This window comes from Strix uralensis, chromosome 10 (genome assembly GCF_047716275.1).
Source record: "Strix uralensis isolate ZFMK-TIS-50842 chromosome 10, bStrUra1, whole genome shotgun sequence".
Taxonomy (NCBI): Eukaryota; Metazoa; Chordata; class Aves; order Strigiformes; family Strigidae; genus Strix; species Strix uralensis.
Window position 1 is genome coordinate 1,177,032 of NC_133981.1, and position 13,686 is coordinate 1,190,717.

Consider the following 13,686-nt stretch of genomic DNA (forward strand, 5'->3'; position numbering starts at 1 on the left):
ATCTTATGTAGCATCTCAGGCTCACGGGAGGGCTCAGAGCAAGTTAGGACCCCACCCTGTATCACCGATCTGGAGAACTTCCTCCACCCATAAAAGATTAAAGTCCTACCCTGGGGCAAACATACTTAATAACCTCCTCTAAAGCCCAAGCAGTCAAGTAGCCTTTGACACGACTAGAACAAAACATTAATTTGAGTGCACTTGCCACCTTAATACATTTTGTACAAATAACTGTTTCTCCCCAAACAAAAGCATCATGTCAACAACAGAAAAGAAACATCTGAAATAGAAACACTTCTCATACAAAACTTTATTTTTATTCAATGATCACCTGACTCCAATTCTCTCCTAAAACTTGATGCAAAATAGTCCAGGAGGGGATTTTGCTTTTTATTTTATATTTATAAAAATTTGTACACTTCTTTGCATTTAGACTAAACTAACTGGTGTTGCTTTGTGTTGACTCCAGGCCAAACTGGGCACGTATTTTAGTCTTACTGGGCATTTACTTCAGTCCTTTACTAAAAATCGTATTTTCAAGTTTCCCCTTATAATCCCCTCTTCTGTGGTTTTGAGTGTTTGTGGTATACCTGCATATTCCTCACTCCCCGAAGACTTCAAATTATTGTCAACTAATCTCCACAAGCAGGATCAATGTCTTCAACCAGGCAAAAAAAATACCACATGAATAATACCCGTATTTCATATTATAATAGCACTTTTTTTTCCTAAGCCACCACTTAACTTGTTGCAGTCCTACGTACCAGGTGTTGCACATCAGACAAAAGCCTCTTCTAGGGATGGTTAGCCTAGAAGTCTATTGAAATTCATTATGAGTATTAAGTAAAAGCAACAACACAGTAACCAAAATGAAGAAAATAAAACCAAAATGGTTAGATGAACACTGAGAGGGCAGAAAAACTTCAAGAGGTTCTGAAACCTCTCACAAAACTTAAGTGACAAACTTCTGAATCATTTTCAGTACCTCCATCTCTTTTCTGTTGAAGAAAAAAAATTGTATCTGTATATATAAACAGGGTCATTGCTTCCAATTAGTTATTCTGTTCTCACGGCTGATTTCTGCCACCTAAACTGAAGAGGTAGTAAGGCCATCTCTGCCGTTCTTTGCAGACTCTATTACACACCCTACATAGTATGTATCTTATGAACAGATTGCCTAGACAGAAGACAGGTCAACTACTAAAGCTTTCACAAAGGTCCAATAGTTTTTAAGTCTACAATTTAAGCATGTATTAGCTACAGTGACTCTTTAAAAAGGCTATTTGACCTTTCCTTTTTATTTCTAAAGTTATTCTTGATTATTTATTCATTAGAGGAGAAAGAAAGAGAAGCCAACTGCATTTTATGGCATATTCTTTCAAGCTAATCTTTACAGCTGTGAAGAGCTAGGGAGTTTGTAGCTTTCATTTCAGAGAGTTGCAAATGAAAATCTGTGTCCAGGCATTCATATCATGTTCATCACAGCACTATCTGGGCAGCTTACATAATTTTATTATTCCAGCTGATACTGTAAATATTGGTTTTCCTTAGTATTACTTTTTCTTTCATTTCAAACTGCAACAGCTATATAAAGTTGTAGGAATACTCTCATGAAGAGATGTCTCTTACATTTAGTTTCAACAATACATGTTACCGCCACAGGCATATGACAACAGATTCAGGTGATGAGCTGAACAAACATTTAAAGAGAAAAGTCAATTCTTCTGTAATTTTCATAGTAGCAACAAAGAATAAAATTGAGAGTTTTATAAATGGTGTCACCTCAGGAACAGACAGTACAAGGCATGAAATTCAGACAACTTTCTATAGTGTTACAGTAATACTTCAAGAAAATACTCTGCTAACAGATTAATCATAGATTCCTGGGCATTTATGCACTACTCTATTTTCTTCTGACTTTCGTTCAAATTTAGAAGTGTATCTTGAACAGTCCTGGTTAAATAACATTTTCAATATTCAGATCCTTTTTTGCCAATGCCCAGATCTGAGCAGAGCTTTATAATATACAGACCATGGCTTCGTTAATGCAGTGCTTGCTGACTTGTTCTGTGCTCTTAAAAGCCTGATCGAATGAGGAATTGTGCTGTATATGGATGACCAAGGAAGAACAAAAAGTGACATTCCCTTCCTTCATTCTGGTTACTGAAATTTTGCCAAAGCCTCTAGCACTTGAACTTAAATATTTAAAACATGATAGTCACTCACTGCTCTAACTAAGCCTACTCATACTAAAGTTACATTCACAGCAGGAATGCAATGTGAAAGCTCTGTTTACCATGGAGGAGGCTACCTTTCCAATTACCATTCAAGCGTTCCACTAAGATTCCTGCTCAAACGGTATGTGTACGTGCATGTGGGTCTGTTTTCAATTGATTTGAGAACAATTCTACCTGATAAATTAAAAGAAATAAAAATAAAGTTAATGACCTGGCAGCAGCAATGCTTAAGCAAACAAGTTATGCAAACACAAACCAGCCATCCTTTGCTTTAAAAAGTTACCATAAAGCTTAAACAAAAAGGCATTTGGATGAAATTTTGTGATTACTATAGCAATGCCTGTTAACTTAAGTTGCAAACTAATCTTGAACCCCAGGGTACACAAACCCCAAACCACAACACTCGATCACTGAAGCAGTAACTGTTCAACAGGACAGTTACCTGCTAAGTCCCAGGATAACATGCGCGGTTTTGTTCAGTTGCATCCCAGTCTTGGCTCAAGTCATCTCAAAATCTTTCTCCTCCTGTATGCAGCTTACAGGACCATTGCTTAGAGTACCCACTCTAGATGGCTTCAGGACTCATTTTCAAACTATAGGTGCGAGAAATTTAGCCCTAGGAAAACAATAGCTGGCAAATCCTGTAGAGGAGGTATCGGAACCTGCTTACTCATCTTCAGAAGCTGACTGGGGTGGCTTAGTCCCTGCCAGGGTCTGAGACCACACAGCCACTGCCCCTCCCCCACAAAGGGAGTGAAACACAAAGCCCCGGGCTGAGATAAGGACAGGTTTAATACAGCAGTGCAACAGCAACACAACAAACAAACAAACAAACAACAACAGTAATAACAATGAACAGAGCATAATATATACTGATACAGCAGTGAGAGGAGCGGTTGCACAAACCCCACGCGCTCACCGATTCTTCCCGCGCTAAAGCGCCCAGATGTGACGTCAGCATGGTATCTGAATAACCCGGCTAGAGCACCCCCCCACTGCTGGGGAAACTTAACCCTGTCCTGGCTAAACCAGGACAAAAGAAGTATCCACAACTGCCTTGTGACTCAAGATTGCAACAGCAGCTGAGAAACAGGAGGGAGCAAAAAGTTTCTTCAATCCATGGTGTGAGTGGAAAACCTCAGTCACTTTGAAGAGCAAACTTTGAGAGTGGAAAAGAAGCTAGAGATGGAGAAATATGGAAATAGGCAGGAGAAAAAGTAGAACAAGCAGATAAGGGAAGTTAAAGCAAGGAGAAATACATCTAAATGTCAGCTGTCATCTTAATAGCTTTATTAGATGTCTGGTTTTCAACTTCATTTTGTTGCAAAACTACATGTTTATTTATCCTTAAATATGTTGCCACACTGAAGCCAAATTACTCACTAACATAACATACAAGAATATACTCCATTTCTCCAACTGTGGCACTCTTTTGTACTGTGGCACTGAGCTCGTCCATCAGATCCAGCAACCCAGTACACTGGTAAGTCCCAAAGAGCCACAGAATACCGAGCATCATAGACTATGCATGGAAGTTACATCTGCCAGCAGTCTACATTAGCCAGGAGAGCACACGAAGGTGGCACACTAGCGGGGAGACCACCCATGTACCTGAGAGGGTGCACAAAGTGTCTAGAGAAACCATTACATTTCAGGGCCAAGATCAACCTCAGAATTATACAAGTAGAGTCATTTTCTTGTTAGTCCACTGGTTCTCTCTTCTTCAGCTCAGTTTCTTTCCCACTTTGTATTTCTGTAACAACTTTCTTCAGTTTTTCTAACAGTTCTCATGAGACAAATGATTTACTGAAGTCTGGACAGAAAAAATGTAATTTGATTTATCTAAGAAAATCAGTCATTGTATCAAAAATATGATGTTCACCTCAGTATTTTCACCTGCTCAGAGTTGAGATGATCCTATATTTCTTTTTCATTTTGAACCCCATTAAACAGCGTACCAATTCTTAGGCAATAATAACGCTGCACTTCCTAACTATCAAGGCAAAATTATCTGCATGGCAATGGCACAAAATACACACTTTAAATTATCTCATGCATTAACCACCACCAGCCAGCACTGCAGATAACTCTGAACAAGCAATCAGTATCACAGAAATACTGCAGAAGTTAAAGTCTACCTTGGAGAACAGTACTGGTCCCAGCAATGCTGCACTTCCACGTGGAGCCTGGATCCCAAACAGCCATTTGAAGGTGGTTTAAGTGGATAGAAGCAATGCAGGAATGACACACAAATCTCTTCCTTTTCAGATCCACTGTAGGTAATTACTTTGGTAATGTTTCTAATCCATTAGAAGGTAATCTGTATCCAACTGTCTCTAGCTGGCAGGGAGCACAGGGTACATCTAGACCTCCAAGAAAAGCTGCAGATGAATTTTAGTATTTGAAGAGTTAATTGGCCAGCACTGACTAGGCCACTTTTCTGCCTACAGAGATCACATTAGACACACAAGCTCCAAAAATACAGTGTATGGTTTGGATTAGCACTGCTCAGGCTGGCTGCTCTCCCCTGGCTTTCTTCCCTTCTGCTCTGACCAAGTAGAAAAAAAAAAAATTAAAAAACCCACGATATATATCCAGCTCCCTTTCTACTATGTCTTATCCCTGGTCCTGAATAAAACAAACCTTAACACAAAGTCCTTGATCTTGCTCCCTCTTTTTACTATCCCTGCATGATACTTAATAAATTGCAAGCAATATTAACTAAGCCACTGTGCTTCAGTAACAGGTAGTGAAAGAATAGCAACATACAAATCTCACTTTTATTCCTGAGCCTTTTTAAAGTCTAAAGTTAACTAGATTTTTTTTTTTTTAAAATACAAAATTAAAGTGGATTCTGTTCTTTGGGGTCTTGAGGTTTGGGTTTGTTTGGAGGTGGGGGGCAGGTTTGAAGGCTTGGTGTTGGTTTGTTTTTTTAAAGTGTGAACTAAAACAGAAAAAACAAAACCAAAAAACCACACACAGTAAAGAGTTACAAAACCATACATTGAAAATGGGGGAACGGATCTTTAGAAAGAGTTCAGCATCTGCTACTCTTATTCTCTCAAGAGATCAAGCCAAAAAGATTTGAGAAGTTTTTATTGCCAGATCTAAATTTCATTCCACAGGCACTGGATCAAGTCTTTAATCCTTTACTTAACCACAAAGAACTGTGCTGAGGAGTTTAATTCTTCCAAAACAACTGATAACATCCTAAATGTTGAAAGCAGAGCACTTTCCAGTATAAGCCAAATCCTGCATGTTTTGCTTTTAAGTAAATGCCACAGCAGATGCAAAACCAGTAGGATTCACACTGATGTTTTCTAGGAAAGGAGAAAATCTCCAAAAAACACAACCCATGCTTTAGAAGTGGCAGACAATTAAAGAAACAGTTTAATACTTGTACTGAACTAAACCGCATGTATAACATTATTGTGTATATGTTTAATTTATTGATTTAGGATTTAAGATTCTTGTATTTTATCATCCACGTATTTTAATATGTACTATGAACTGCTTTTTCACAATTTTATCAGTCACATTCACTTGATTGTCCCTCCAACCCAATTTTCTGAACTGCCCTTCACAGCATTTCAATGGTAAGAAAGTGTTCAAGGTGAGCTGGACTTCTTCCCCAGCAGATGAACTGTAGCATTTTAAAGGCTGTTTGTATCAGCACTGGACAAGAAAAATCCAAGAAGCACTGGAAAAAACAGATGTAGAAAGAGCATTCAGATGTACTCTTAGAAAATTTAGCAAGGGTTCTATCTATTTACAGTTCAAAAAACAGTCAAGATACCTTGAAATTTGGAAAGGATATATTATGAGGTCCAAAGGACTTGAAATGGTAGTGGTAAAAACTTATTTAAGATTTCACCACGGAAGTCCACATACAAGTGTCTTCATGATCCTATTCAGTGGGATTTCATGCAACTTCACTTTCTGAGATTTAAATAGTCTCTGACAAGACTTAGCTGTGCAACTCTGATCGTGCAAAAAGTCCCTAAATACACTAAAATCAGTTCTTACTACATTTATATACAAAAGCTCACTAGTCAGAGCTCTTGGGACATCAGATACACTGAAGTCCTCATGTGGGCAAAAGCAGATATATCTGTTAGGATTTCAACAGCTACAGCGGTTTGAAGGAAATAGTCTCGCAAATGCTATTTGGGTTATTGTATCAGACACTGGAGAATTTTTTTGTTGGATGAGGCATAAAAACTACAGAATGTTTGCCAAAAAACAGACCAAGGTTATCTAGCCAACAAAGCTTTAAAAAAAAAAAAATAATCTTTTCATATGCTGGAAGTACATGAAGCTTCTCAGTATCACACTTACAAAATGATGTTTCTTAAAAGTTCATAAAGTCAATATAATTTGACAGCAAATAGTCCCTTGCCAAGGCAGAATCCACTACTGATTTAAACTGACACTCATTTACTAGAAGACTTGACTAGATAACAGAAGCAAGTTTCTCACATTTTTCATATTTGATGTCCCAGGTGACCTCTTGAAAATATATCAGAGTACTGAAACACCTGGATGACTACTCTCCAACTACAAGAGAAGCATTTCATAAACACGCTTGTAACTTTTGAGATTGAAATGCTCAACATTGATAAACAGTAATTGTCTACTGCAAACCTCAGGGATCGTGAAGGCTGGACCCGGTATGAATATTCATCATCATCTTCTCCTTTAATGATAACAGCTCAACCACACCTAGCAGATCAAAAATCTGACAATATCAAAGGAGGCACCTCCCAAGGTCAGTCCAATGATTGGGTGTCCACGTGATTTATTACATAAGAAATAACTTCACACTGTATTACACCAGATACATTATTCAGCTTCAGGACACAAAAATCCCCACATGATCCCCTACCAAAAAACATCAGCATAACCATTTACCAGTAACAGCTACTCAGCCTTCAAGGTCCTCCTGAACTTCTGACAAAATGCCATACAAAATGGCAGCGTACTGCACTTTTGCCTAGGCTCAATGAGGCTGTTAACCTCCACCAGCCGTTCAGCTTGAGTCAACTTGCTCTAACATTTGTCAGTAATTACATTAAACAGAACAGATCGGAACTCGAATAGGAAGCAGGAAGAAAAGTTTCTACTTCTTACAAGTCCTGAAAAAAACAGTAGTGGTCTTCGTACTTGGCTGCCACGTACATGCTTTGGGGCTGCTATATACCTGTGGCACTGGGTCACAGGTGAGTCAGTGCTGAGTCAACACTTTCAGGATGAGCAGATTTATACCCATTAACTGTGTACATCTATTTCTGCCTCCTCACTCAATTCAGATTTGACCTCTTCTATGATCTTTCACAACTGTTCAGACAGAGAAAGTGATTTTTATTAATCAACCTGGAACATCTGCTGTATCCTAAAACATCTTTAAAGGAATATTAACGTATTATCATCTGTTTTAACCAATCTTCCAGTATTTCTAATGTGCTTACAGCTGTGCAATCCAAAACTAGAATCACTAACACTGGCCAGAAGGAAGACCACATACTATATATTTTGCATTACTTTTCACACAAGGATTATGGTTTTTGTTTTGAGACAATGATAAGAAACAAAAGTCCTGGTTCATGCCTGGTTTTCTGTCTTCTAAGTAGCTGCTGTTTTTAAGCTACTATGATTTTTTTTTCACCTGGATAAGGAAAGCAAAGATACTTCTCCCCATTAAAAAAACCACTTTCTCAGTGAAAGCATGCTATAAAAAGACACAGCAGCACTAGAATTTGACATTCATGCTCACTTAAACTAAATTCACTAAACAAAATATACTTAGATAAATATTTTGAAGTTATTATAGCCAAACCTATCAGTAAAATAAAATGAATCTATACTGAAAAACTCCTTACTATTCAAACTCCAAGAACTTTTATAAAGCAGAAATAAAAATGTCACAAGTTGTTACAATTTATAAACTGGAAGACTATAGAGATTGAAAGACCACTGAAATAATCTTAAAGGACATTCAGAATTCTGCCAACACTACATTTTTGCTGCAGAAATCCTAGGTTCATGCTCTTCAAGGTGGATTTCAAGTGCTAGTGAGCAAACAGTACTAACTCAATTGGATGGTGAACTGTTTGCTGTGTCAAAGCTTTTTGCCAAACACATATAATTTTTCTTTTCGCTATATGGATAATCAACCCCAGATGGCAATTTACATAGGCAACAGCATAAAGGAATCCATGCACTGCTGGTGCTCTCAGCCTCAATCAGAGCAAGCACAGGCGTTTGAGAATGTCACTGTTTATTTTTAATTGCTGTGTCCCTCCTTTGTGCAGGTTCAAGCGGTCAAAGATGTCGAAGTCCATTAGTAGAACTGGAAGGTGATGCCACTTCATTTGGTGAGAGGGTTCTTCAAATCCAAAAAGCAGCTGGTTTGTAATGTCCCTAAATGCCCAGTGGGCACCAGCTGTCAATCTCAGTTACCATAGGGTCAGGGCAAAAAAAGGTCAGAGAGAGTCATAAACCGCAATGTGTTGTGAAATGTGCTTCCTCCATTACCTTGTAGGCCTGAGAAAGGTTTGACCTTTTATAGGTATCCTAACCCGACTCTGCACGATGCTAGCAGGGGTAAGTACAACACACAACTCAAACGTACAAAAGTTGCTTCCTTTTACTGTGCCTTGGTTTCCATACCTGGACAATACAAACATGAATACGCATAAGCTGCTAGCGGCAAAAAACAAAACACAAAACACATCTGCCCACCACTACTACCGCTCAGAGGTAAGGACACACCTTCTATTTCACATAAGGCAGTGGAAGGATTAATTCATTAACAGCAACTGAAAATAACTAAAACCTAGAGGAAAGATGTTAATGCCATAAAAGCCAAGTGATCTGGCTTCTCTTTGTCAATGACCTATTTGTCTGTTAACCTGCCTTTCACTTAACTGCTCCCCCTGTCACTTGGGAAGGAATTATCTTTTAAAGTCCCACTTAAAGCCCTTCCTATTGAACCTTTTAAAAACCCATTTGCAACAGACAAGTTATTCGCTATATTTTTGCCATTTTTCCCTTCATAAGGATTCTCAAAGAACAGACTAACTCCTAAACATCCTTCTCCAAAACATTCTTCGACTATACATGAAGAGCTAAACGGTCATTTCCAGATATAATCTAGTTATGCATTCTTTCTTTGCAAGAAACAATTACTCTGCTCCATCTCAACCCCATCTCCCAGAGCACAAAGCAACAGGAAGTTCTGCCAGTGCTGTGCCAAAAGAAAAGTAGCTAACAAGCTGTGCCAGGCCTCTGCTGTGCAGGAGCCATTGCTCAGCAGCCTCGGACTCCCAACTACTTATCTTTCCTTGGAGCCCTTCTACAGGCAGGCCCAGGACAGCGAGCCAGACACAAGAGAAAAGGGAAGGAACACCGGCAGGAGAAAGCAGGAGAGGCTGAAACCAGAGCTACAACCCCAGCAAAGCATATTCCCTGCCGGAATTACAAGCATGGCTCCCAGAATGGGCTGCATGCCACAAACAAGAATATGTAACTCCACTGGGAAAACAGACATGATTGGGTACATATGCAAATCACTTTTATGCAAAGGACAATATGATATAAGCTAGATGGCCACAGGCATCACAGAAGACACTGAACAAAAATTAGTTGTCAGCTATCAGCAAAATATTTCAGGTGAAATCAGAATGCCTCACTTAGTCCTTCACTTGCCCACAAAGTACTGGCAAAGATAAGAATGCAGAATGTTCAACTCCATGAAAGAGTAAGGTCCTTATAGTAATACAACTTGAGGATAATAGAGCACCAAAAGGGTCCTATCCAGGCTTGCTCAGCCAAAAGCTGCCTACTCTCAGAATGTAGCCAGCTGGGTCCACTTTAAGTGGCAGCTGCAAAATGCTCCACAACCTTGACTCATTTTGGGCAATTAATAAAAAGGGAAAGCCAGAACAGTCCAAATCAGTGTCTGTGAAATAGGCTTCACCTGTTCCAAGTGTAAAGTCACCTTGTTTTCTTTTAAAGGATAATATAAAAATATATTTTTATTATATAATAATATAAATATAAAAATATATTTTAAGGAAATTAAATAGTAACAACAGTTAAGCAGTTCAAAGGCCACTGAAAGACCTCTTGACTTTCTACAGGCTCAGATGCCCAAGAGCAGCAAGCCACCTCTGCATGCCAGCTGTGGGTGCTCCCAGAACATGCTGACATCAGTTAAAGCCCCGGCAAAGACAATGTGCATCAAGCATTTCAATGCCCTCTTCTTGTCATTTCCTTCACTTCAACACTTCAGAAGCCTACATGCTCAGATTCTTTTGCAAGCCTTCTCATTGCAGCATGTCTCAAATGAAAGTAACCTCACTCAAGCCTTGTTCAGTCCTTGTGCACATCCTATCTTGGAAACATGCCCACCTTGCTTTTCTGAATTTAAAAGTCTAACATACTAATCTAGGTCAGTCTTCTCTCCTCTTTATTCAGCTGAAATTCATCAGGTAACTTTACTGGCTTATTTAAAAATCTCTACATCTCTTCCTACTATAAACTGGCTTATGGTAGTGTACTAAAAAAAAAGACATTGAAAATAATTGAATAATTTCAGATTGGAAGAGAACACTCTCTTCTTTGTTGAGTGTCTCCTTCTATCAGGAAAAGTGGGGGGAGTGAAAACGAGAGACTCACCTTCAGGGCAGGAATCTCCACATTGTCACCAAGGCTAACAGAACCAGAAAGAATAGTGCCTGTCATCACCGTGCCTTGACCCTTGATAGAGAAACAGTGGTCGACTGCCATAAGGAAGTGTCCTGAGGGGTCTCTTGATGGCAGGTAAACCTGAGACTTGAGGACCTGGAAAAAAAAAAAAAGAAAGATAAAAGCAGCACCATGCCTGGGTGAAAAGTCATGACAGCCATACAGCAAAAGGAAGGCAAGCGGATGATTGATTGAACAAGCTTGCAGTTTTACTGATTTCAGGCATCTCCCAATGAGCTTAGAATGCACCAATGTCAAATTAACTGTGTGGGCCATAGAGGAGACACACACTTAACAGCAGGAACAGTTCGATTTTCTGCCTTAGAAAGATTTGGTGCTGCACATTTAGCTTGGTTAGCAAAACTGCACCGGCGATAAAGTTGCTGCCAAACTCAATATAAACACTGCAGCAAAGCAAAGAGAAAAAAACCTGTACGTGTTCCCCCACCCCCTTTTTTTCCTCTCTCAAAAGTACAATTTTACAGTGCGTTTTGCTACTTCAGCTTTTTTGGATTTTGTGAAAATGAACTTATATACAGATATTAGTGCTCCACAAAGCCCATCCCTGCCTCCCTCCCAGGAAAACTATTATACTGGGTTAAGTTTTCAAAGACAACTTCCCCTTCAGATATCTGTTAACACTTCTTGGAGGATCAAACCACTAAGAAAAATAGCTACCTAAGTACCATTTTCTAGAGAAATTCTCCAAGTTCAGGATTTCTGTCTTGCTGACAAATACTCTGTTTCTTAAAATGTATCACTGTGTACAGAAGACCTTAATTATAGAAACGCAGCCATGGACCCAACAGTGCTTCAGAGGAACTGGTTCACTCCTGTTTCAAATCACTTTTGATCTCTGCCTCTGTTAGAACATCAGCATATAAACTTGGCACTGCCTCTAATGTCTGCTTTTAAGGTCAGAAACGGCAGGTTAAGCCTGCAGTTGTAATGGCAGAACAATGGAGAGGGTCTCTTATCAAGGACAGAAAGGATAAACCCTTGAAGCTCAGTGCAGGGCTCACACAGCACGTGCCAGCTCTTCTAATCTTCAGTCTCAGAGTTGACAGAAACAGCTGCAACATGGGTATTTCCTTCAAAGTTTTTAACCCTGTGGAACATCCCAGTAAATCTGCCCAGAACCAGATGAAGGCAGAGCTAAGGACTTGCCTATCTCCACCTCTCTAGACACTGCAGTGGGCATCCTGGTTCTTGCCAAGTCTCTTCTGAGGCCACACCACATCACACGTCCATCTCGGGCCACACATGCCCGGGGAGGTGGTAGGACACTCAGTGCTCAGCAGCTACCTTGAACATCCTGCCTTTGTACGGGCCAGACACCCCTAGATTTTTGATGACTGGTGCTGCACCCTAACTTCAGCAATTTACAAGTATTTTAAACCTGGCGGCATCCAAAGCATCCAAATCAGACCTTGACAAGTCTACAAGGAGTGCTGCCTTTATTTTAGGACTACTTTCTGCCGTCTGCAAGTAACAGTGGCACCCCTCCAGAGCAAAGGTGCTACTTTTCCCTAAAGTTTATTCACAGAACAGGTGACAAGTCTACTACAAGCTACAAACTGCTTTCAAACAGCTATTTTAAGTATCCTGCCCTTCACAGTATAAGCTTCATGCCATATAACTTATCATATAACACAGTTTCTTGAAAACCTGAGAATTTTTTCTCTCTCTCTCTTCCCCCCCCCCCCCCCCCAAAAAAAAAAAACCAACCACCAAACCAAAAGAACCCAAAACAAACCAACAGCAATGAACACAACCCACATTGCTGGGACTAAGGATACCTGTGAAGCATCAGTTTGCTTAAGGTCTTCTCTTGTTCATATGTGTCTGACAATGTTAGTTATACAATCATATAGTTTTTTCAAGGTCCTACCTCATTCAGGGCACAGGGTAAATCCAGGCCATGCTCTTCTTTTGCAGATGCATAAGGCATGCAGTAAGCAAGGCATAGTATCACAGAGAAAGATGGTTTCATCATGAAGGCAGGTGCTGCTCCTCTAGAGAATAGATCCTACACTTGCTTATGCCAGAAATCCCACGTATTCCCATTCTCTTAAAAATGAAACTTTCCGCAGGTAATCACTGACTATACACCTCAGACTGTCCAAACAGAAACCCCAAAGCCTAACAGAAGTGCTAAGCACTCACAATTGCAATCAAAATTCGCAGGTACTATGATCAGAACACAAGCATGTCCCAAAAGAGTTCCTAGTTTCCTTCAATTTGGCAACCAAAATTAGTAAACTCAATGGACTTAACTCCTTTGTGCCTCAGCTTCCCAATCTAAATGTGGATTAAAGTCACCTCTACACTTCCTATAGGTCTTTTGGAAGTAAATGTTTGCCAAGTGCTCAAACCACAGTCATGTGTGCCAAAGAAAAGTCCAGGAGGAAATTAATCATTCTGAATAAAGAGCAGTATTTGAATGGAGTCATGAGGCCACACAGAGAATAATGAGAATTAAAACAAAATACGGACTACCTGCTCACCAGTTAAGCACTGCCTATCCTGTGCAAGGAATGAGGTAAGGGTTGTTTAAAATAAAGAATCATGCACTTAAACACTGGATCATAATACACACAGTAAGGAAGGAGGCAATTCCCAACATGTCACTTTTGAGTGCCTGACTTCACTTTACTATTTTCTTAACTGTGATACAATTATAAAACAACACCTACCAAGG

General features: G+C 39.6%; 1 protein-coding gene across 2 annotated transcripts in view; it reads right to left on the reverse strand.

Annotated features, from left to right (window-relative positions):
- EEFSEC (eukaryotic elongation factor, selenocysteine-tRNA specific) overlaps positions 1-13,686 on the reverse strand; it is a 131,612-nt gene that overhangs the window by 74,512 nt on the left and 43,414 nt on the right. For both annotated transcript variants that reach the window (XM_074878770.1, XM_074878769.1), the window contains one exon: positions 10,917-11,081. In XM_074878770.1, the coding sequence (XP_074734871.1) occupies positions 10,917-11,081 (165 nt within the window). The remainder of the gene's footprint in view (positions 1-10,916; positions 11,082-13,686) is intronic.